This window comes from Microplitis mediator, chromosome 5 (assembly GCF_029852145.1).
Source record: "Microplitis mediator isolate UGA2020A chromosome 5, iyMicMedi2.1, whole genome shotgun sequence".
Taxonomy (NCBI): domain Eukaryota; kingdom Metazoa; phylum Arthropoda; class Insecta; order Hymenoptera; family Braconidae; genus Microplitis; species Microplitis mediator.
The window spans coordinates 21,256,430-21,283,028 of NC_079973.1; the positions used below are offsets into that span (position 1 = coordinate 21,256,430).

The 26,599-nt window shown below is 31.1% G+C and overlaps 1 protein-coding gene and 1 long non-coding RNA gene across 3 annotated transcripts in view; one reads left to right on the top strand and one right to left on the bottom strand.

Annotated features, from left to right (window-relative positions):
- Positions 1-26,599, top strand: part of LOC130667874 (uncharacterized) — a 268,882-nt gene that overhangs the window by 62,835 nt on the left and 179,448 nt on the right. The gene's annotated exons all lie outside the window — the stretch shown is intronic.
- LOC130667867 (uncharacterized) overlaps positions 1,032-26,599 on the bottom strand; it is a 188,585-nt gene continuing 163,017 nt past the window's right edge. The window contains exons 5-8 of the mRNA XM_057469745.1: positions 18,989-19,174; positions 5,014-5,176; positions 3,198-3,490; positions 1,032-3,091 (exon numbers count right to left, since the gene is read on the bottom strand). Coding sequence (XP_057325728.1) covers positions 2,516-3,091; positions 3,198-3,490; positions 5,014-5,176; positions 18,989-19,174 — 1,218 coding nt within the window. The 3' untranslated portion in view covers positions 1,032-2,515. The remainder of the gene's footprint in view (positions 3,092-3,197; positions 3,491-5,013; positions 5,177-18,988; positions 19,175-26,599) is intronic.

Below are 26,599 nucleotides of genomic sequence, written 5' to 3' on the forward strand. Positions count from 1 at the left end.
CTTCTTTTTTAAAATAATTTTAAAATTTGAATTTAAAAAAAAAAATTATTATTTTTAAAAGTATTATAATTAAATGTTAACAGTTTTATAAAAAATTCTGACGCTTTGGCCACAAATTGATTATTTACAATCTTGTTATGTAAGAAATGAATTGAAATTGTAATTAGTGATCGAATCGAATCTCAAAATTTGTCGGATTATTCAGAGATTATAAAATATTCATAAATTTTGAATTACCCGGGTCAAAAATAAAACTTGATTCAGGCTCGCTTCACTATTTTCTTTTGAAGTTATCGATTTGCCGACGATTTTTGGATGAGATCTCAACTTTTTCGACTTAAATTAAATTTTTTTCAACTTTTTCCATCCTAGTTTGAACTTATTCGTCTTTACTTCAAGCACGATAGTCATTCACCCTACTTTTGACTTGCAGAACCAAGTTGAAAAAAGTTATTTATTCGCCTTAGTTTAGAATTGATCGATCAAGTCAAAAGGAAGTAGTATTTTTAAGTGTAAAATGTATTTTTCGTGTTTCACCTAACACGGAAAAAATAATATAGTAGTGGCTACTCTCTGGGATAGTACTGAGTACTTTCCGTAAAAAAAAATTTCAGACAGTACTGTATGCTATCTAGACTGTCTCCACTACCATCTAGACTATATCCACTACTGTCCGGAATAGTACTCAGTACTATCCGGACACTGTGAAAAATTCCCAATAAATTTTACTATGGGTGCATAGTAACACCGGACTATAAGAAAACTGGTAAAAAATTGACAAGTGTCCCATAGTAAACGTATGCGCAGACTACACGATTGTGGCCTATGCGCATACGTTTACTATGGGACACTTGTAAATTTTGTACCAGTTTTCTTATAGTTTGGTGTTACTATGCACCCATGGTAAAATTTATTGGGAATTTTTCACAGTGTCCGGATAGTACTGAGTACTATTCCGGACAATAGTGGATATAGTCTAGATGGTAGTGGAGACAGTCTAGATAGCATACAGTACTGTCTGAAATTTCTTTTTACGGAAAGTACTCAGTACTATCCCAGAGAGTAGCCACTACTATATTGTTTTTTCGTGTAGTTTTGACTTTTTCGCCTTGAAGAATGGCTCCAAATTTCGACTCGGTAAACCAAGTCTGGACCAAGTTTTATTTTTGACCCGGACATCAACGTTGAATTTGAATACTCGGTGTAGGTTCCGAATATTAAATTCTGTACTCACATCTGATGAACTATATAAATTTTTTTACACTATTTATTCAATTATACAGTTTTCGAAATAAGACTAACATAATTTATTCATATTTCAAACAAATGCTGAATAAATTTAAAATTTACGAGTGATTCGAAGCTTGCGAATAATTTGTAAATTTACCAATGATTCTAATCGAATTTACGTTTTCAATTTGATACGAATAATTAGTAAGTTCAAATCACTTGGAAACTTCTAAATCGAATATAATTATTTCATTACGTGCACGAAACTTTCGGTAGTCATACATATATATGTATATATATAAAGAATTTTAAAGTACTTGAATAGTAAAGTATCATCGTCTATATGACTGTAAATCTACATTCATACCCGTCATAGTGCCCGTTATAGTTCTCGAGCCCTTCTATTCACCCGCAACCGCCATGAGAACAAAATTAACGCGATGGCACGACTACTCACGACTAGAGTAACGTTATGAGATTCTATGAGTCTACGAGTGAGTCTATGAGAACGATGACGAGGACGAGAACATACAACAAGTTCGTTAGTCTCGATTGTTCTCGCCCGCGACGTCGGTTCGTACGGTTCATTCTCTCTGGATTTTATTCACCAACTCTTGAATCCCTGAACTCACGTTTTTGCTGCAGACAAGAGACGAGAGACTGAAAAAAATTCACCTCAAAGAGAAAAAAAAAGAAAAAAACGTAATAGAAGAATCGTCAGATGGTACTAGTCGTGGTTTTAGTCGTATCTTTCACACAGTTCAAATGGTTTTTTCCTCAGATTTAGCCAATTTGTCGTTGCGATAGGAAAAACCGACAGGCTTTCAGCGTTTTCTTCCCCACTGTGTCTTCCAGATTCCCATTATCAATGAATTCCTCATCGATCCGCGGGAATTCGTGACACTGTACTTGCACACATACACACCTCAACTAATGCGGCTCCGCCCTCGATAACTCTGTCCTGATTTATCAAATTGTCATGCTCTTAAAAAATTCTTATCTCTAAAACAATAAATTTCTTAACTTCTTAGTTTATTTTATTTTATTTTTTTTTCATTCAAGTCGATAAAATAAAAACAAGAAGAAAAACGGAAAATCGCGATTAATCATAAAATAAGATAACTCAATATCCAATTTATTCCAACACATTTCTCTGTGTCATAAATATTTGTGCTATCGTTCGTTGGATATTTTATGCGTTATTATTATTCTTATCATTACATTTATTATTTTTATAATTATACTTATTATTATTATTATGATTATTATAAAAATCCTTCAAGGATTAACTTTCTTTTTCGTCAATTGGACTAACTTCATTTTGTAATAATTCAAATTTCGGAGTTAAACCCGGTAATATACTAGTTTTTATTTGACTATATATATCGATACCTTTTTTACGATCGATATCAAGGGTATCTTCAATAAGTCGCGGAGGAATACTATTAGTACGTTTATGACAGGGTACAAAAACGCTGCCCTCAGGTTTTTCTTCACCACACAATGTTTTTAAAGTTTTATTTAACTCTGTGGGTGATAATAGAGTACCGTTACCTAATTTGTTATTCATATTATTATCATTTATTGATAATATTATATCGTCGTGTATATCATCTTTGAAAAGTGCGCCGGTGATTATTGGTTTGGTTTTATTACAAGTCTGGTGGCTGTGCTCGAGTTTATCGTAATCACCGATCAAACTTTTACGTTCCATACTTTCAAGTTTATTTGGAGTGGCACCGTTAACTTGTAAATTTGGATTTGATCTGACAGTATCTGTTGAATTACTTGCGTCTGTTGAATCTTGATGCTCGAGAGATGAATTTGAGTCTAACGAACTGTCAAGATTGTTGAGTTTTTTCTGCAACAGAAATAATTATCGTGTTAATTTTATTTCATTTTATCATTCAGGCCTTCGAGTTTCAAGGTAGAGAGGCTCGAATGCCAAATAAATTAAGTGCCCTTACGTATTCAGTGGTGTCTTTGTTGAAGCTAGAGTTTTCGCAATCATTTAGGAGTGTTTTCTCGGTGTCAGGTGATTTATCGAACTCCACCCACTTGGGAACGCCTTCTAAGTCTCGGGACAGAAGGTCATTCTTGTAATTACTGTCTTCATACATATATCCTAACTGGGCAGCATCGTACTCCATTTGATTCCCATAGCGGTAACTGTGGTTTACTGAACCACGACTGGCTATCGAGAGATCCGATTGAGATAATCCTGTGTTGATACTACCAAATAACTTTGTAGTACTAAACTCTAGAAATGACATCAAAATTATTCCATTAGTCCATTCATTACCTTGTATAATAATCCAGTATAAACGAGGTGTAATTGCGACATTTATTTGGAAGTTCGAAATAACCAAAATTTTTTTATTTTTTCTAGCAAAGTTATACACAGTTAGAAATTTTGTGTTCAATTAAACACAAATCGTGAGTTGCAAACGGTTTGCACAAATTTTTGTGTTAATTCAAGACATTGCACTTGTGTTGATCTTTAACACAAATTTTATGTTAAATAATAGAACACATAAAATCCGTTATTTTGACAGAAAATTTTTGTAAATTTAACAGACTTTGCGTGTTGAAATTAACTAATAAATATAAGCACATAATCTAACCAACTCAAGTATACTGATCTACCCTTAGTACAACTTATGTCAATTAAGCAAACAATTAGTTCGATTTTCTGTGACTTTTCTAAAAAACGGAGCTATGAATTATCCTCCTGCAAATGAGAATAGAAAAATCGTTGAACCTGATCATAAAAATATGGAAGTTATCTATGATTATATTTAACTGTTAATCAATGATAATCCAAGTTTTCTTGCAGACAATGCTGCTGCAATGCTTTGCTTGGTTATAGTAATGAAAAAACGCGGGGGAGTGTTGAGCTACATGGTAAGAAATGGATGGCGTTCAACACCATGCTGGTATGGTCTCAAGACAGATACTGAAATAGTATGTGAAATATTCCAAGACAGTATTGTAACGAGTCCCAGAAGTATTTACTATACTGTATAGTACTAGAGCTATTGTATTGCTCACACGTATGCATAGCAGGCATGGCGAAACAGCATGGCCCTGAGACCCATACTTCAATGCCGAGGGCACAATGCTACTAGTTTTTCCCGCCATAATTTCTGGCGTGTCAATCAATGTATACTATCGTATTACCGCCAAAACTATATATGTCGTTGGACTAGGTTTATCGGCCAGAAGCAATGTGGATACGGCAACGCAGTATGGGCCTGACGGCCATACTGACATTGCGGCATCCGCAACAACTATTGCCAATGCCACTATTCCCGCAATGGTTGAATCATCTATGCATACAATTTTATAACCTATAAAAATCTTCGATACCATACAGTATAGCGTTCGCGCCCATAATGACATAGTGATATCCGTAAAATATTTCTTACCGTGTAAATAACAAAAATTTTGTGTTAATTTTCGAATAACACAAGAAATGTGTTACATCCTAGATTTTCTAATCATTTACCATAAAAAATCTGTTAAAGTGAAATAACAGAAACGGTTTGTGCTGAATTAACAGATTTCTGTGTTGAAAATCAACACAAAGAATTTAACCAAATAATTTTTTAACAAAAGTACACAAAATTTCTAACTGTGTAGAGAACAAAATGATTCTGGTCAGTAAAGATTAACGAATCATCATTAACTACATTGGCCAGAATATTGAATTCAAATTTCAGCAACAGAATTAAATACATTTTTAAACCTCATTTACGCTGTGTTAAGCAATGAAATATTTACCTAGAGAATGATCTTCAGGAATTTCTTCACGATGAACAAGAGCCTGTTGATCAGTTACCCTTCCCGTAATATCATCAATTGATCCATTATTGATAATATCTACATCGTCCTTCAAATATTTAGGTTGCACTTCAACGACAAACGAATTGTCCGTCATAGTCATCTGCAATCACAAAATCAATGGCGGAATTAAATAAAAAATTTTAAAATATTACTATAAACTTTATTACGACAAAAATAACTATAAATAATGAGAGTCAATAATTATGCACATAAAAGATCAATCAGTGGGATGTAATATAGATATTAAACGTGTAACATGTGTTATCTATGTCAAAGGAGGTTGTAACGAAGCTGATAAACTCTAATAACGACACATACTATCACGTAGCTTCTTATCGAGTTTAACCATCCGGGAGAAAGTTCTTGTATACATCCACAAGAGTATAGCGTTAAGGGTCTGTGGGTTAACGGTGGTTGGCTTGTTCTATATTTCACAGACACCCGTATATATCGTACACCACAACAAATATATATATAAGGTCGTAACAATGTGCAACTAGAGAAGTGAGGGTCGATCGCACAGAGGTAGGTCAGTGAGATCCATTCTCTGTTCCTTCATCGGAGCTTTCGTGCGTAACATCGCCGTGTACACACTCCACCAGACATCCGGGACATCGATCTGCTGTTTAGTTGTAACCCTAGATTCCCATGCTCCACACTATATATTGCTGTATCAGATAATATATACATACATACGTTTATTCTCGGACAGCATAGAAACCATATAGCTAGCTGTAGTATATAGGATACTTTGTCTACTAAAGTCTCCCTTTACTTCAACTTATTTGAACGTCTGTTACTCCGAATTTCTCAGCTGCTTGGTACTTGCTGGCTGTGATGTTGTTCCACTGTTAAGTTTACTTGTTTGGATGTCTTTGGAGACATCACGAACAACCTTAGATGGCTTTTACCAGCACCGAACGTTGATGTGTCTCATTCATTTCACGTGACATTCGTATATATATATATATAGTACTGTACATGCGGACTTTAAGAGAGATGTATGTGTATGTAGGATATGGATAGAGTGAGAAAGAGAGTAAGAGAGTGAGAGATAGTCTCGATAAATGTCCCACGAAATAGCTTTGGTTACTTGTTAGAAAGGGTGATTAATTGAACACTGAAATTCACAGACTAGAGTGTAATGAGTTTCTACTATTTTACTAGTGCGTCTAAAGTTTACGTTTAATTATCATCAAGACGAGAAATTAAAGGTATGTTTATTTCAAACAAAACCCGTGTTTTATTAGGATTTAAACTTAACCCGAGTTGTTTGTGTGTTAATTAAATATTTTAATTTTAATGAGTCAAAATAAATTTTAGCTTATTACTTATAAAAATGTCTGGTTATAATGTATTGTTTATTTTTTTGATTTCGAAGATTGTTTTTTTTGTTTATAAGGTAAAAGGCCGAATACCCGATCAGGGACTACACAAAAAAAAGGATTTTTTGGCACAAAAAATTTTTACTCGTCCCAAGAAAATTTTTGCATTATAAATTAAAAACGAAAATTTTCTTGGGACGAGAAAAAAATTTTTAGAGACGGGAAAAAAACTTGAGCCAAGAATTTTTTCTAGTCCTAAGAAAATTTTTATCTTCAATTCATATGCAGAATATTTCTTGCGTCAAAAAATCCTTTTTTTCCGCGCAGTACCCGATCACGTCATCTGTTTTCATATTTATATTTATAAACATAAATATACAAATCCATGGAGTGATCGGTACTAGTCCCTGATCGGGTATGAGGTCTTTTACCTTAGGACAATTTATATCCAATAACAATCTTATAGACAATGAATATTTAAACAACTGTAAACATTAATTAAAAATTATTTTTTAACTTTTCAAATTTTATAAAGACTTGTAAATTTATGACAAGACTTAAATAAAGGTAAAACTATCAAAAACTAATTAAGAAACTAAAAAAAGTCACTACTGTATTTAAAAAATGTTCACATCGAAATTTAATTGGATATGTTGATGAATCGCATATATTATACATATTTTTAATTAGTTATATTGCATGCATGTTCGACGTTATTGAATTTGATTAATTATAGGAAAAATTGATATCCATCTATAATTAATGCATTTTAATGATAATCGAAGTATAGTGATGAATGTGAGCTTTTCATGACTCGTTATTTTCAGTTGAAACGTGAATAGGCAGCCTTCAATAATGGCAATATTATTTTGGGTTTATATTTCTAATTGTCTATTTCTTTTTTGCAGTAACAAAAATCTGTCTATCGGTTGACCCTGCGGGCCAGCCCCAAAACTTCCCACTGTTTTCGAGCTCTTCGAGCTCGAAAATACTTTAGTGTGCCATTGTTTTAAAAAAAAACGATTTTAGCATTTCTTGCTCCCACGATATCTCAGGAATGAATTGACCAATTTTGATGGTTGCGGCGGCAATCGGCGTATTTTATTGAGTTCTAGAGCTGATTAGATTTTGAAGTTGATCGTATAAGTCGTTTCTGAGAAATCAATAAAAAACTAAAATAAAAAAAAATTTTTAATTCTTATTCTTTGTATAACTTGTAAACTACATGACCGATTTACCCCAAAATCTAATCAAGACTAAGTTTTGGCAAGCTCTTTCGATTGCCACCAAGTACGTTCAAATCGGTTCATCCGTTCCAAAGATATCGTCGGACAAAAAAAAGTTCACACACACACACACACACACACACACACATACACACGGACGTCCACCCGGGAATAGTCAGAATAGTTTCCTAGGACCTCAAAACGTCGACATCTGATGAAAACTCGATTTTCGAAAATCGGACCGAAACCAATAACTTCCCTTTTTTGAAAATTTGCAATTTTCTTAGCGGGAAGTTAAAAAAAAATTAAACCTTTAATTTTCATTCGAGTGAAATGAGCCATAATTGTTGTATTGGCAATCGATTTTAATTCAGATTTGTTAACCATGTCAATTTGTATTGATATCCAATAATTAATTATTGATGTATAAAACTCAAGTTCAATAGAAAATTTCGTTTTATTTCACAATAATACAGAAACTTTGCCATTGAAAAAAAATTGATTGCAAAAGATTAAATTTATTTTTCCTTAAACTGATAAATATTTTTACTTCTATCCATATATACATAGTTGTGTATTTATGAACAATGAATTATGAAATGAATTTCCTGTCGAAGTTCATGGTGTCTAAAGCTGTTCCTCGTACTACAAGCGACACGGAGAGTTAACACAACAAGTTTCTGTCTTAGTACACCTTATCTCCCTTCAAGGGAATGAGATTTATGTCAGAGAGCATCATTTCTATTGTACTCTCTCACTACACGACTCGAGAAGTAATCTCATAAAATATATATATAAAAAAAAAATAACTATACAAAGAATATTGCACAAGAAAAACTAACAAATGTCCAATAAAAAAACTGACTTATATAACTGTCAAGATAATATAATAAAATAAAAAACTTTAATAATAAAAAATCCGAGAAAAAAAGTGTCAACTGTAAAAAGTAAAATTCTGACAGTCAATTTAACAATAACATGAACCTGAAAAATTAATTTTTTTTTTTTGTTATGGCAACGTCAATTTTTTATTTCTTCATTTCATAGAAATATTCATTTACCAGGTTAACTAATAATTTATTCAGTGTGCATCGATGTACATTGTGAAGTAATGTCTCATCAATTTTTAAAATCGAAATATAAATTAATTAAAGTTGGATTGAATTTTCATACAATGGAACTTTTCACTCTTATAATTTCTACCAGACAATATAATTTAATTTATTGTGTTCTTAATTAAATAAATAATTTAGTTATTGAACCATAACCACAATCGATGTATTAATGAATAATAATTATGGTAAATGTAAATTAATTTGAATGGATGCACATGCAATCAAATCAAAAGAGATACACTAAGCGTGAATATTAAACGCTTTCTCATTTATGACAAATATTGTCAATTATGTTTATTGAATCATTCAATCATTAACACGTTTATTAATTACGATAATTAATATCCCTGAGTCGATGAATTATTTATTATTTTATGTAATGGTAATAATTATAGTAATTAGGTTATTTATTCGAGTGACAAATTAAGTGATAATCAAGAATGGTAATAAAAATATTTTCGCAATTACGTCAAGTTAGAAGTATATTGCACGTCTCATAACGCGGAGCGTTTGAAGTAGTAATTTGCTCTCAACATGTCAAATTCAAGCAATTTTGCAGACTTCAATAGCCTCTGTTGCATTTTTTTTGTATTTGTGCGGTAATACAACTACGCTATTATCAAGAGAAATGCTCTTATTATTACACTGTAAAAAGAGCGGTGTTAAAAATGGACTCATTTTTACTCCGCCCGGTGTTAAAATGATATTACACCGGTGTAGGAGGCGTAATTCGGCGGTGTTAAAATACCGGTGTAAAAGCGGGGTAAACTGCGTCCGCTTGGAGTATTAACTTTAAAGATTATACACTGTAAAAAGAGCGGTGTTAAAAATGGACTCATTTTAACTCCGCCCGGTGTTAAAATAAAATTACACCGGTGTAGGAGGAGTAATTCACCGGTGTTAAAAATACCGGTGTTAAATCAGGGTAACCGGTGTAAAAGCGGAGTAAAATCGGTGTAAAAGCGGGGTAATCGGTGTAAAAACGGAATAATATAGGTGTAAAAGCGGGGTAACCGGTGTAAAAGCGGGGTAAACTGCGTCCGCTTGGAATATTAACTTTAAAAATTATAAAACACAAAAAATGTCAGTTCTCTATGAAAATTAATAAAGAATATTATTTATTAACAAGTACAGTGATCGAGTAAGTAAAAATATTCACAAAGTAAAATATTTTAACACCGGTCTAGAATATTTACACCAGCAGCGGTGTTATTTTAACACCGGAGAATTTTTTTTAACACCGGTACAGAATATTTACACCGGCAGCGGCGTTATTTTCACACCGCTTTCGGGGGTAAATTTAACACCGATAATTTTAACACCTACACCGATTGGACTTACCCCGGTGATTTTTTACAGTGTAAAACACAAAAAAATGTCAGTTCTTTATGAAAATTAATAAAAAATATCATTTATTAACAAGTATAGTGATCGAGTAAGTACAAATATTCACAATATGAAATATTTTAACACCGGTAAAGAATATCTACACCGGTGGCGGCGTTATTTTAACACCGGGGAATTTTTGTTAACACCGGTACAGAATATTTACACCGGTAGCGGCGTTATTTTCACACCGCTTTTAATGTTGAAATTTAACACCGCCGATTTTAACACCTACACCGCTTGGACTTACCCCGGTGATTTTTTACAGTGCATATTCGATGTGTTTAAAACACATATATTTTGTTTAATATTAAAAAGAATCTGATTTTAAAAAATTTTTCGTGGACATCCGGATGTCTGTACGTGTGGATGTGCCAAGATTACGCCCGAAAGACTTAACGTATCAGGACCATTCCTTTAATATTAGCTTCAGAATCACAGTGGATTATTTGCTATTTGAAATGACTGTTTAATTCGGTGTCGTTTAATTATAATTAATTAAAAATACTGGTCATTATAGGTATATTTCTATGGGTATACGATGTTCAGCCTTTGGCCACGTTGGAGCGATATTAGCCAGGCTGATAAATATGTACACGCATGTGCTGTATGTTTCTCATCGGACGCCAAAACCAAGAAAGATTGAACCCTAAAATTCAAATAACTAAAAGTAATAATAAAAAAATAATAATAATAATAATAATAATAAAACCAATAGCATTTTTTTTTTACTTATTTATTTGATTCTAATTTCTTCGGTAGAATACTTAAATAATAAATTATTTTGTATTTTTGAATAAGCGTTATGAGGTGCACTTTTGGATTTTCCAAACTTTTTAATGAATATTGAGGCCAATAAGGGCTGAGCGTGTTAGGTTCGCGAAAACTCATTAACAAGCTTTGGCATTATAATCCATTTTAAAGGGCTCTTTTATAATATACATATACATATATACTTTTGATCAGCTTCTGAGCTGTAAAGTTACTTTGGCACATAGAAAACTTTGTTGTTAATGCATTTGCTTTAAGCTCATGTTATATAAGAATCCTTTATCACCTATACATATATATGTATATATATTTATCGTATATATCCATACGAATCAATAAAGTTGTTATTTTAAGATATAATTAATCCAATTTGCATCGATAATGAGCTTTCTCAGATTACTATTATCACATCAAACGCTTATTTTACATACATATATGCATATATATTAGGGTGTGTATTTTAGGGCAATTTTTTTTTCAACTCACTAACAGCTTCTGTATTTGCAAGAAGGTAAAATAAGACGCCTGTTAAAATAAGAGTCCTTAATATTAATATTAACGGGTGACTCATCGCGATTTTTCATTTCCCATTTAAATAATATGGGAAAAAATAATTTTAAGCTTGAAATTTCATACCTCGGCAATGGCTCGTTATACAGATAAGTTCGGATACTAATTTCGTAGGGAATTAAACGCTCTACAAGAAAAGTCTCTTATCATTTTTTGATAAATCCATCTGTTGAAAAGTTATTGGAGTTTAAAGTCACATTTATAATAAATTTCGAGATCTTTTTACTTTCCTGGCGAAACTATCAGACTTATCACAAAATGATATGAGATCTTTTTTGTAGACAATTTTATTCCCTACAAATTGTCTCTGATAACATTTTTCCAAATTTCGCATAACTTTCTAGTTATTTCTATTTTAGTGCCAAGCTCTTACCCTCCTGCAAGTGTAGAAGCTGTGAGTGCGTTGAAAAAAAAAGTTGCCCTAAAATTACATATATATATATATATATATATATATATATATTTAGGTGATTTAAAAATGAAATTTTTGATCGGTTTCACCCTTTAAAAAGCTGTTATATGGTAAAAAAAAATTCTTTCTAAGTTTTAATTTAAAAACTAAAGTTTAAGGAGTAGATTAAAAACTTTTAAAATTTTTAAAATAAATAAAAATGAACCTTTACTTTCTCACATTTATTTTTTTCTTTATAAATAGTTAATAACTTGTATTGTTTACTACATCCGTGCAACACAAGTTAGTTATGTTGTGTTTTATTTTCGCGATAACAATCAAAATCTCCATTGGGAATAGTATTTTATGAACAATCGTCAGTGTCGGAATAACAGACATACACGAGTGAAAATCCAGTTGCTCATTTATTAACCATCCTCCCCGAATACTGACAAATTAAAATATTGGTAATAAAATTTTTATAAAAAATGAATCCTTGAATTAAAGCATATTTTTAAACTAATTAAGCTGATCAGTTTTTGAAAATAAAGGTCTCGATTCAATATTTAATTTACATGATGGATTTACTTCACTCCGACTAAATGACATTCACATCAAATCATAAATTAAATTTTGCACGCCATTAAAAAGTTATCGCGATAAATTTTTCTTTTTACTTTGTACATCAAAGTTTGATGGAGTAGATTTTTTTTTTTATTTATTGTGAAAAAATTTAATGAAAAAATAGTTTGCTCGTCTACGTAGAAAATTAAATTTACGTATAAGAAAAATTGAATAAGCTAACGAACATCAGATGTTTCATCAGTCCCCCGGACTTCTTTTTGTTGTTGGTCATTAGTTGATATATTTATTTTACCTAAATAACGGAAAACTATTTTTTTTACTCCTCTTTCTTCAGTAGTGTCATTATTTCTTATATTTCATATACTTGAAATGTTTTGTCTCAGGCTAAGTCGGGGGAAAACAAACAAGTTTCTTTAAATCGCGACTTAATTCACTGGGTTGACATTAGTGATCTTGTCAAAGTAGGAGTATTTGTAAGATCACTGTGTATAGCCGTGTGTACGATATTCGAAGTAAACGTGCCGTGGCTTGGCAACAAGCCAACAAGAATATTATGCAAACGTGTTTCGAGCAGTTTGTGCTTTTCTCAAGGGATTTAGAGATGCACAATAACTTTTGACATGCTACCAACGCTTTTACCATTTATTGAAGTTTACTAAAAACTACTTGGTAATGTACCCAGCACGTTTATATTCCAATACCTTCACTTTTACCTGTATCATCACTAGTATCTCTTTTAGAAGCAATGTTTTAACCTACAAGTTTTGACATTTTACTCGTCCAATTTAATTTACATTTACATATCCACCCTCGTTTTCAGGAAATTCCGGCTCGTTATTAAATGTCTTCTGCACACTTGAAAATAATGATGATGCTTCTTTTCCAAAAAAAAAAAAAAAAGAAATCATTTGAAATTTTTTCATACCATAATCTGGAACGTTAAAATTAATGACTTCGCGTAATTAAAAATACAGTTTCAAATCAACATTACACTTTTTTTTGAACTCATCAAATTATTTTTCAACGTAAACATAAAAATGAAGTGCAAATGTACTCAACTACACTGTAAAAAATCACCGGGGTAAGTCCAAGCGGTGTAGGTGTTAAAATCGGCGGTGTTAAATTTCAACACTGAAAGCAGTGTGAAAATAACGCTGCCACCGGTGTACATATTCTGTACCGGTGTTAAAATAACGACACCGCCGGTGTAAATATTCTAGACCAGTGTTAAAATAACGCCGCCGCCGGTGCACGGAAAAACAGAATATTAAAAATGAATAAATAATAGTAAAAAGTGGAATCTGTTATCAATAATTAGTACTATTATGTACTTAATGCAAAGTAGTTTACTAATTTTTGTAGATTCCTAAAAACTGCTATCAATTATTTCAAAAAGTAAGTAAATATTATTACTTTTAGGTATAAATATGTGACTTATTAGTGAAAGTTAATTAATTTATTAAAAAGTAATGATTGGTCAAATTAATAATTGGTATCTTAGATACTGATTTTTTCAGCCGAAAATTGCAAAAGTTACTAACTTTTATTTTATAAATTCGATATCACTGATCAATTATTAGCTTAAATTATCATTTATTCATCATTATAAATTAATTTACAATATACACTGAGAAAAAAAAATGCTATTTTCCAAACAAGAATTTCTTGGTTCAAGAAATCCGTTCAAAATATTTATTTTATTATTATTAATTATCAATTTCTTGAGAAAAGAGCATCAAATTTATTTTTGTTATTATATGAATTTGATATTATATTATGAGTAAACAAAAGAATAGCTTTAGTTGAATTAAATAAAAATTATTTCTTTCAATTCTACGAATTCTTGAGACAAAATTATATATTCTTGAAAATTATCAAGAATATATGTTTTTGTCTCAAGTAAATGTTCTTGATAAAAGTATTTTTTTTTCTCAGTGTACATAAATCGAATAAGTGGTAAATAATAAAATGAAAAATTAGTATACTAGATCTTTATATATTAATATGTACGTTTACTAATTTTTCGGTTCCTCATTTTTTTAATTTTTCTATGTTTATTTGAATAGTTATAACTGTAGATACCAATTAATCGATTTTTTTTCATATTAATTTTAATATACGAAATTACAAATTTCGCTCTTCGATGTGTATCAAATTTTAATATAAATAATAACTATTTTGTAATATATAATGATCCTGGTTTGATATTAGTATACAAATATACTAATTTTAAGTCAAAAATAAATTACAAACTATTAAAATTTTGAGCATCATTTTTTTCCATGTGTAGATATTCTTTACTGGTGTTAAAATATTTTACTTTGTGAATATTTTTACTTACTCGATCGCTATACTTGGTAATAAATGATATTTTTTATTATTTTTCATAAAGAACTGAAATTTTTTGTTTTATTATCTTTAAAGTTAATACTCCAAGCGGACGCAGTTTACCCCGCTTTTACAATGGTTAACTCTCTTTTACACCGATGTTACTCTGCTTTTACACCGGTTACCCTGTTTTTACACCGCTCTTTGAACAATGTAGGAACGTAGAAAAAAATGTTTAATAGAAACAACTTCTAAAAAAATTCAATATTGATATTTCTTTATGAAATATTCCTTTCAATATCATATACCAAATTTTTACCCAATTTTTCACTTAATAAAGCTTCCTTTATTGCTAAATTAAAATTTAACTACCCAGTATTTCATTTATTAAGCAAATAAACAAAAAAACATTACTGCAGTATTTCAAATCGACAAGTTTATTTTCTAATCAAATTAATTAATCAACCCATTAAATTGATTTTACTTTATTAATTGGGATATAAAGTTTGCCAATAACGATTCGATGATAATAACTAAAAAGGTACAGAATAAGCTGATTTAAAACTTGAGTAAGTAACTTTGAAAGCATTGAATCCTCATCAATAGACCAATTTAAAATCACGGCCCGGAATTTCGCTTTGATGATTTTCACTGAAAGGGTGAAACTATTATCTTAATATATAATATATATTGAATGTGAGGTATTGGAAATAGGTATGGTAGGTTTACGCCATCCCGGTCGTTCGGCATCACGTCCTCACGATCCACGCCCTTCCGATGTTCAATAGTTAAACCGGTCTGCAAGCGACACAGGATGGTTGGAATGCCAAGTTCATGAATCTCAGGAGAGACGAGAGCCTGCTTTCTCCCTCAGGGCATTCTTGTGTCTTTAAGGAAGAAAATGAGGAATAGGAAGTCTGCTCATTCCCTTACCACACTATTGAGCTACAGAGTAGACTACTGCTATGGCTATAACTATGAATACGACAACGACTGCTGCAATGACGATGACAACAAGGCCGATAGCCGGAGATAGAATTGCCGGGTGGTAACCTTCGAGCAATCTTCAACAACGGCGAACTTGGATAATTGCGAATCAGAGTTCCCGGTTATCAAAGTTTAATGACTGACGAACTGGAACAACTCAATTCACACAATACGGATTTCATGACTCGAAAATAGTTATTTGTGTGCTTATAGATATGTACGAGTGCTCGATTACTTGCCTGTCTGCTCGCAAAAGCTTCACACTTATTTAATGTTATCGTTTGATTAATTTATCACTTGCTTTTGTATCTATATTACTCTTCCATGTGTTTGATATGCGCTTAATTCAACCCTCAGATCATTTCGTATTCATAACTTTTGCTACTACGATATTGCTTTGTTACTTTGTAATCAAACTTTGCTAGTTGTCACTCTAATAATTATTACAGTCATGCCAGCAAAGTTATGAGTTTATAATATAATTTCTGTCATCTGGATTACGAATAATTAATTACTTTTCATTTTATATCAATGTTCAAAAGGATAAATAGTTTGGGTTCAATCAGGCCTAAGGACACTGTAAAAAGTATTCGAAGTCAACGCGGATTAAATCCGGAGTGAATGTGGACCGGCCCGAGTCGAAATTTTAGTCGTAAATTGAACGTTCTTAACGTTTTAAAAGTAAATTGAACGATTTTTTTGTATTTTGGTTCATAAAAAATTGGTAATTTCATGAGTTATGATTTGAGTTTAATGATAACATTAATTAATTTATTTCAATGTTTGTAATCTCAATTTTCATAACCTTGATATCATAATATATGAAAAGATATAATAGTGTTAAAGATAGAAGTATGAAACTAAAAAAATTTTTTTTTCAAAATACGAATTTTTTTATTTAAGAGCCAGAAAAATGGACGACAAAATTTTAGAGAATTGACGTGATTATAATTCAGGAGTACAAAATCGATGAAAAAAATTTTTTGGTAGCTTATGTTTTCTTATTGTACACTGTAAAAAGAGCGGTGTTAAAAATGGACTCATTTTAACTCCGCCCGGTGTTAAAATAGAACTACACCGGTGTTAAAAATACCGGTGTTAAATCGGGGTAACCGGTGTAAAAGCAGGGTAAACTGCGTCCGCTTGGATTATTAACTTTAAAGATTATAAAACACAAAAAATGTCAGTTCTTTATGAAAATTAATAAAAAATATCATTTATTAACAAGTATAGTGATCGAGTAAGTAAAAATATTTCAACACTGGTAAATGATATCTACACCGGCGGCGGCGTTATTTTAACACCGGTCTAGAATATTTACACCGGTGACGGCGTTATTTTCACACCGCTTTCAGGGGTAAATTTAACACCGATAATTTTAACACCTACACCGTTTGGACTTACCCCGGTGATTTTTTACAGTGTAAGTCTAAATAGGTTTTAGTTACGTTTTCGATTTACGATACTCCAATCTACGTTTTGGATAAGTTGAAAGCTGTCAAATTGAGTTTTTAATGTCCGAAACGTTTAAAACGTTGAAAACGTTCAATTTACGTTTAATATTTCGACTCGGGGGATGATTGTTTATTTATTTAATCCCCTTGGAGTTAATTTTTGTATTAAATTTCCGAATCGGAGTGAATGCGGATTGAAATCAAATCCGTAATCACTTCGAATTCACTCCCGATTTTTCACAGTGCAGATTTACGTAAATCTTTCAAATTTTATGTTACATTAAATGTTTATTTCAATAGATCGATGTAAATTTGAGATTTAAAATTTTTCAAAAATTATTTTTCCAGGCTTCGATAAATTATCTTAGGTCGATATTTGAAATTTTTTCATGGCAAATTTATTCTTCTTTTGCTTGAACATTTTTCAATAAAAATGAATCAATAATTTGAATTTATGTCTATATATTTTCGTGATAAAAAAATATTTGTGTAATAAAAATAAAGTATAGAAAATTGATTTTAGCCCAAGGGAAGTAAGTTTAAAAAAAATGTAAATAATTTTTAGGGATCGCAGGTGTTTGTAGGCAGTAAAAAATTTTAGAAAGTAATTTACCGTATAATGCTATGTGAGTAACTATACACGGTACACATTTTCATGACGTAATTTAATGTAGCGCATTTATCTTAAAAAATGCTAAGTAAAATAAAACAACCAAGCAAATGTGTTTTTAAATTAATTTTTGATTATATTTCAGCATACAAATCTCAAATTTCCTACATTAAATCATAACACAGAGCAATTAAAAAAAAATTTATATTATCATTAATAACTTTATAAAATATTCACTTAATGATTTAGTAAACATAAGCTACAAACGTTCTATTGCACGCACTCGGGTATCGTCGAGTGTAGATTTTCATGTGTCAAGTGGCTCTTTTAGCTGATAAGCAGAATAAAGTAATTCTACTTCTCATTTTTTCATCCATTTATTTTTTACCGTAACCTGAGAAACTGCACGATTTTATCGATCGGACTCAAGTAAGCATGACCATTGTGCTCGTGTACGTACATTAATGAGACTACAACAGCGTTAATACGCTTTAATTTATTTTATTTTTCCCACTTGAACTTCGGATTAATCTGCGGATATTCATATAAAAATGCTTGTTACAACTTATTTTATTAAACTGTTTTCATTGTTACTGGTTGGTTATTTTTTGTCAGGTCAACTTGCTCGTGCAGTTATTTGTAAACAACGTTTTATAAACTCAGGCGGGTCTGAAAGTTCACGCAGTTTGAATTTATACGCTTGCAAGAGAGCTTTTATACATCTTCTCGTACCACCTATCCCACCCCACCCCATTCCCCTTTTTAGCATTTTCTCATCCTCCATTTAGCTTTTTCCACTTCCTTCGGCTTTTCCTCATTCCACTCGACTCTAACTCACTTTTTTCTTCAACATCTTTTGACTTTTTTCTGCCTTGTCATCTGTTCGTTGTTATAAAAAAAAAGGTGAAGGAGCTACTAAAAGAGGGGAGTAAAGAAAATCAAAGAATAAGGAATCGGGTAAAGAGGAAAATCGCGCACAGAAATCATGATAAAGAAGTAGGTGGTAACGAAAAATGAACTAAAGCAGAATAAGTATCAGGTAAAGAAGAGTGAAGTATATGAGATGAAATTTGAAAAAAAAAAGAAGAATAATGAATAAAAAGAGTCACTATAAATGTTCATACACATACGTAGTAAAAAGTTTCTTTGTCATGGCATACTCACAGCTCGCTCTTCCGTCTCCACGATGAGGTGGTTATTCTTTAGTGTAAGGGTGATGATGTTGCCGTTGGCGTTTTTGCTCGTGTGATTCCCAGGGGATGCGAACTCCCCATTACCAGCTGCGAGTGCTACTTCCTCCATTACTTCCGTCTCGCAGATATACCTTGGTCCATTGAGACCGTTCACCAACTGAAAGCAAAGTAAACAAAAAGTTTTAGATGATTTTTGACTACTCATACACGGAGAAATTATTATCGTTTGAAATTCTACAGTGTCATAGTAAACGCGGACTATTTTGGCCTCCGCAGAAACTGAAATAAATACAAGTGAAAATTACTGTGATAATTGCAAATATTTCTATGGTCTTAGTAATTTTTGAATGTGTTTATTTCAATGTCCGTCAGATGCTCTCTAAACATGAATAAGTGAAATAAAAGAATTCGGTGTCACGCTTAAATAACCACAGACAAAATAACCGCGACAAGATAACCGACGACAAAATAACTCTCGGATAAATTACTCTCGTTTAAATGCTATGGTGTCATAGAAAAACCGGACCATGTTCGCCACTCTCTAAACATGAATTAGTGAAAATAAGTGAATATTCACTAATTCCAAGTGCAAACCGAACCACTAATTTCAAAAAGTGGTTCGGTTGGCACTCAGAACTAGTGAATATTCGGTTGCGTAACAGTTCAACCAAAAACAAAATAACCGCGACAAAATAACCGAATGACAAAATAACTGTATGACAAAATAACCGACGACAAAACACACAAAAACCATGATAAAAGGTCGGTTATTTTGTCATTCGGTTATTTTGTCGCGGTTTTTGTCGCGGTTATTTTGTTTTTGGTTGAACTGTTACGCAACCAAATATTCACTAGTTCTGAGTGCCAACCGAACCACTTTTTGAAATTAGTGGTTCGGTTTGCACTTGGAATTAGTGAATATTCACTTATTTTCACTAATTCATGTTTAGAGAGTGGCAAACATGGTCCGGCTTTTCTATGATACCATAGCATTTAAACGAGAGTAATTTATCCGAGAGTTAGCCCTTAGTGAGCTGTAACTCCTTTTGCTAGTGGTACGTATAAGTACACTGACTGGTGACACTTTACTTTAAATGGTAACAAGAGACCGAACGTCGAATAAAGCATCACGACAAGCGGTTTGTGGAATACCTAAATCACCAGTATACTAGATCGAGGGTTGACAGTCGGAACGTGCTTATTCCAGCATTTTCTCGTCGGTCTGTAATTTACGGATCACCGACATCACACCTTAACCCATCATTATTATCATTATTATTATTATTATTATCTATTACCATCACCATTTTATTTCAACTATCGGAAAATTCCATTTTGCTAAAACCAACCAGTCAACTGGATAAACTAAATGTAGCTGAGTGGACTGAATGGTTCGTCGATTAAACTATAATCGTTTTTCCAATTCGTAAACTTTTTTTGTTGCTACAAAAACTTCACAAGGTTTAATTTTATTTTCCATTGCTGCTTTTTTTATTCAATTGAATATTTCAAAATTATTTAAGTGAATTCAAATGTTATTAATAATGGTCGATGACAATAGTATGGGTGTATGTGCGGGTGTTTGTTTGAGTTTTTATGGATTTTGCGTGTATGAAAGTAAAAAAAATAAATATATGTATGTATAAAAGGGATTGTAATAATAAACAAATGGACAAAAGATTGGTAATGGGTGAAACGAGAGTTTGATGAGAGTGCTTTTACGATGGAAAATAAACGAGGATGTTTTGCATATTATGGTAGTATAGTATGGTGGTAGTTTCTAGTACAGCGTAGAATGAAATTTCGATTGGAATTTTAATCATGAGAAGTACTGGGAAACGACACACGATGTTAAATTTAACCGCAAATAGGCATGGCAATGAGTTTGAAATGCTCTCTTGCATACTCGGTGCTCTGTTTGTTGTGTTGATAGATGTATCGTTCGTTGTTTCGTGGTTATGTTTAATTTTACACTTGAATTTAATCTGATTGTTAGATTTATATTAATTATACCATGTTTAAACAGTTATTTACGATTTTTTATGTTTCAGTGAACTGGAGAAAAATCTTGCTGTAATAGCGATACCGTTGGGTTACTGATTGAATAAGTGATATACTTGGGACTGTTTATGCAGTGAATATTCACTGATATGCAGCACTTTTCATTGAATCATTTTAAGAGAGAGAGCTATATTAACCATCTAAAGTTTGGAAAATCGTAGATTGTTAATATAGCAATCCTTTCTTTGCGTAAAGGCTAGATTGCTATTTTACCCATACAATGTTTTGTCAAATCAACTATCTATATAGATGGTTGCTACGGCAATACGTATTGCTATATTAAGGGCCAGTTTTTCAAACCAGGTTTATTGTTAATCTGGGTTTAAATTATCATTGCTGGTATATCTATATATTATGAATATATAGATATACTAGCAATATTAATTAAAACCCGGATAAAAATAAACTCGGTTTGAAAAACTGGCCTTAACAATACGTTTTGATATATTTACAATCCGGATTGCTCCCTGCTTAAAAAATCCGATAGATTCTTATAGCTGTATGTATAAGGCCCTCTTAACTATAACACTTCTCATAGAACTCATTCATTCTTATAAAATCTCTATAGGAATATATGAGAATCCATTGGATTCTATGAGATTTTCTAAACAGGACTATATTAAACATTTGGATTGCTGTATTAACAACATGGATTGCTATAATAGCAATCTATACACTGTAAAAAACCACCGGGGTAAGTCCAAGCGGTGTAGGTGTTAAAATTATCGGTGTTAAATTTACCCCCGAAAGCGGTGTGAAAATAACGCCGCTACCGGTGTAAATATTCTGTACCGGTGTTAAAATAACGCCGCCACCGGTGTAAATATTCTAGACCAGTGTTAAAATAACGCCGCCACCGGTGTAAATATTCTAGACCGGTGTTAAAATAACGCCGCCACCGGTGTTAAAATATTTTACTTTGTGAATATTTGTTCTTACTCGATCACTATACTTGTTAATAAATGATATTTTTTATTAATTTTCATAAAGAACTGACATTTCTTGTGTTTTATAATCTTTAAAGTTAATACTCCAAGCGGACGCAGTTTATCCTGCTTTTACACCGGTATTACTCCGCTTTTACACCGGTTACCCCGCTTTAACACCGGTATTTTTAACACCGGTGTATTACTCCTCCTACACCGGTGTAATTTCATTTTTGCACCGGGCGGAGTTAAAATGAGTCCATTTTCAACACCGCTCTTTTTACAGTGTAGGAATTGTTAAAACAGCAATACCAAATATGGTGAATGTAACTAAAGAATATAGGTTAAATTGACAATACTTTTATTTAAAATTGAAAATAGTTAACGCAGCAATATATTATTGTCAAGTTAACGATACATTTTGTTATGAAAACTATCTACCATTAGAAATACTTCAGATGGTTACGATAACCACATTTTTTTTAGTGTGGTATTTGTTTTCTGATGATATAAGTCTTTAGTTCAATTACAAAAATTAAACAATATGTCTTATTAGGAAGTACTCTCTGGTACAGAACGAAATTTGGTTGTTTTACTAAAAAAGCTTATGCTCTCCTATGCAATATATATATTGCTATAGCAGTGAAAAAATTCAGCAAAAATATTTTTCCCATCCATTGAAATTTATTTAATTTACTTTGAAATCTTATGATAATCTCTAATAAAAAATTCTTTTATTCATTAAAAACTACCTTATTAAATGAAAGTTAATACTTCCTCTTGTCATGCAGGTGAACATTCTTGGATAAACGGACAATCGATTCAAAGAGATTCCTATTTTATTCTGCGTTGGATGTCAAATAATCTCATCCTGGTATTAAATAAATTTGTATGCAAAAATTTATCAAAAATTCTTTCATCCAATTAAGCTGAAGCAATTTAATTTACTTTGACAATTTATTTGTTATTCTTTTTTTAGCTGCATGAATAAAAATCCTTTGTGTCTTAAATTATATTATATAAATATACATAATTTTTTTCTTCTAGGAAGAAAAAAAAACAGATTACGAAATGATACTATCAGTTTGTGATCAATAAAAGGCCGGCAGTAAAGACTTCAAGACACGTGTGAGTTTATTAAATATTGATTTTATATAAATTGAGAGGGCGGGAATACCTACTCAAACTTTTACTTTCGAACGATAAACCACAGACAACATGTCGGTACTATAATGATGCGCGTGAAGAAAGTGCAATGTGCGATAAAAAAAATCACTCGACGATTGAGCGAGAGGTATACTGCAATTTCGTGGAAGTGACACCACTGCCGGAAGTGGTGACGCGTGATCGCATAAATGATGCATGAGTTTTAATAGTTGTAGCAGAAATAATCATAGTAGTAGTAGTAGAAGTCAAAGTAGAAGAATATAAAGTGAGTACGGAGAAAAAAAAATACGGTGTATAGTTGAAGTATATTATCGTAGTGGTAGTAAGAGAAGAAGAAAGTTCCACGTAATTTATTTACAGAATGACGGATCGCTTAATATACTTTTTGAAGACTTTATTCACACAATAAAATTCTATGCTATACATATATATATATATATATAAATATTATATTATAAAACTTGAGATTTAATTTACTCAAGTTATGGTTTGACGAGTAGACATATATTTTTGTATAAAAAAAAATAGTTTTATAAATTTAGACAAGTCTTATAAATTTAATAAATCATTGGTTTTTTATTTTATGTTGTTCATTCATGACTATATAAATATTTAATTGATAGCAATCTAAAAATATTTCAACGGAAAAATCGAATATCATATTCTTCATGAATTATTTATTATGATAAAATATTATCAGAGGATTTTATATTCATCTTTAAATTTACAACTCGCAGCTCGGCTGTGATTTTCTATTTTTACAAATAGTTTATTTTCATATTTTACACTGTATTAACTGGCTACTTAAAATAATTACTATACTTAAATTTTTTACTATCATTGATTTGAAAAATTTTAATTATGATGATTGAAGAAATATTCTTATAAATTTGTGTATTTTCTGTATTTACATAACATGTATATAATTTTTACTTTTCATCACGGAAATGTATTTACTTAGGAGCAGCACATACATTTCAATTAAATTACCTCTAATATCATTTCTATGTTTGTGCAGAGCATTTCGTGTTAAATTATTAGTCGCTAACTATGACCTATTTCTGCACTAGAGAACACGTATTTATTTTATTTATCCTTGCATTGGAAGCTTTTTTTTCTCTTCATTAGATAATTATTATTATCAACTTTGAATTAACAATTTTTTACACGAAAAAATGATTAAAATTCGATTTACCTGAGTCGAAATATTAGACGTAAGTTGAACGTTCTTAACGTTTCAAACGTAAGTTGAACGTTTTTAACGTTTTGAAAGTAAATTGAACGATTGTTTTGTATTTTGGTTCATAAAAAATTGCTAATTTAATGAGTTATGATTTTAGTTTAATGATAACATTAATTAATTTATTTCAATATTTGTAATCACAATTTTCATAACCTTGATATCATAATATATGAACAGGTATAAATATATAGCGTTAAAGATAGAAGTATGAAACTGAAAAAAATTGTTTTTTAAAATACGAATTTTTTATTTAAGAGCCAGAAAAGCGGACGACAAAAATTTACAGAATTGACGTGATTATAATCCAGGAGTACAAAATCGATGAAAAAAATTTTTCGGTATGCTTATGTATTCTTATTGTAAGTCTAAATAGGTTTTAGTTACTTTTTCGATTTATGATACTCCAATCTACGTTTTGAATAGGTTGAAAGCTGTCAAATTGAGTTTTTAATGTCCAAAACGCTCAATTTACGTTACGACCGTTCAATTTACGTCTAATATTTCGACTCAGGTATTGTTAAATTATCAAATCAAATATAAATTAGAATAGACAAAAATCTATGAATTGATATAAAGAATGTTCATACCGTACAAAATTTTATTGCATTACCTCATTACTTTAACTTGAACACAATGAAAAAAAAAATTTTATTTCTATTTCCAACAACTTACAAAACTATTTCAATGAACACAAGACACATGTTATACTTTTCACTTCGCATATCCCTTATTGCTTCCGTATTCCTATCAATACTTTCCTATACACACTATTCTCTTTTCTTATTTCCAAGATCAGCGATCTCCGAAAAGTATCTGTCTATTTCCCGAGGTCACTGTAGCATAAACGTGTACGTGAACAAAGAATTGCCCTCTATTGAATCGCATTTTTTGCATTTAAATCGCAACTTTCCGAGTTTTATATTCCTTCGAAGTAACTTACTGACACATAAAACCAACAATAAAGCCTATTATTCTAATCTTTTCTCTTTTTTCACGATCCTATGCTCACTACTGAACTTAATAACTTTCCGCAACAAAAAAATTTCAATAGTCCTATCGGATAAAAAACTTTTTAATAACTTAACAAAAGATATTAAATAGCAAATCCAGAGCTTATCGTTACATAATAGAACTGGATCCAAACAACAGATTTTAAATTCTTAAAAATATTTTTTCCTCAGAATAAAATTATCGACATAGAGTCAAAATTTTTCTACCTCTCATTTCTTTCTATCTTCATAAATGATTCTTTCATACCTTATTTGTAACACACAGTCTCCAGCTTGTATCATTAAATTTCGTTTATTCACAAAGTTCGCAGGAAAGTGGACAATAGGATGCAAATCAAAATACTAATTGTTAATTAATTGCGACGTTTCGGTCATATATTTAACCTTCATCAGGCATCTCAACACGCAGTACATAATACACATTCAATCTTATTAATATTTAAATTATTTTGCAAATTAATACATTTGGTAAAATAATTATTTTGAAATATGAAAGTAACAAATGAAACATGTAACTTAGAATAATACTCATTGCACACATATATATATTATTAAATTTCGTCTTTGAAAAAAAAAGATTATGTATGTTTTTTAGGACTTAAGGGGGAGGAGAGCCACTGTGAAATTTCAAAAAAAATAAATTTTTTTTTTTTTATAAAATCAAAGCTTATATATTCAAAAATATATGTCTGAAGTTTTATATAAAAATTCCGAATATTTTCCGAGTTATAGTCATTTTTGTGACAGCGCGTCAACTGACCGTTGCATCGACTAAAAACTTTAAACACGTTTTTCTCGAAACTACTTTTTTTGAACTGTCTATTCAGTAGCTACAATTGCACGTAGGGGATTTTGAAAATGTTGATTTTTAAGATTTTTTAGGGCTGTTTGAATCCAAATAAATGATAAAAAAAACGAAAAAATTTTTAATATGTCGCCATTTTCTTTCAAATCCAAATTTTTAAAATCCCCTACGTGCAAAAATAACCACATGCGTGCATTTGTTTCAGATAATTCGTGTTTAGTTATAGGTGAGACCGTGGCGGGGGAAATTTTTTTGGTGCTTCATAAAAATGCTTATAATTTTGTAACAACATAATATTTTTTAATAAAAATTTAGGAGATTTATCTTCAATGAATACTTTATGAAACGAAAAAAACCCAATTCCGAAATT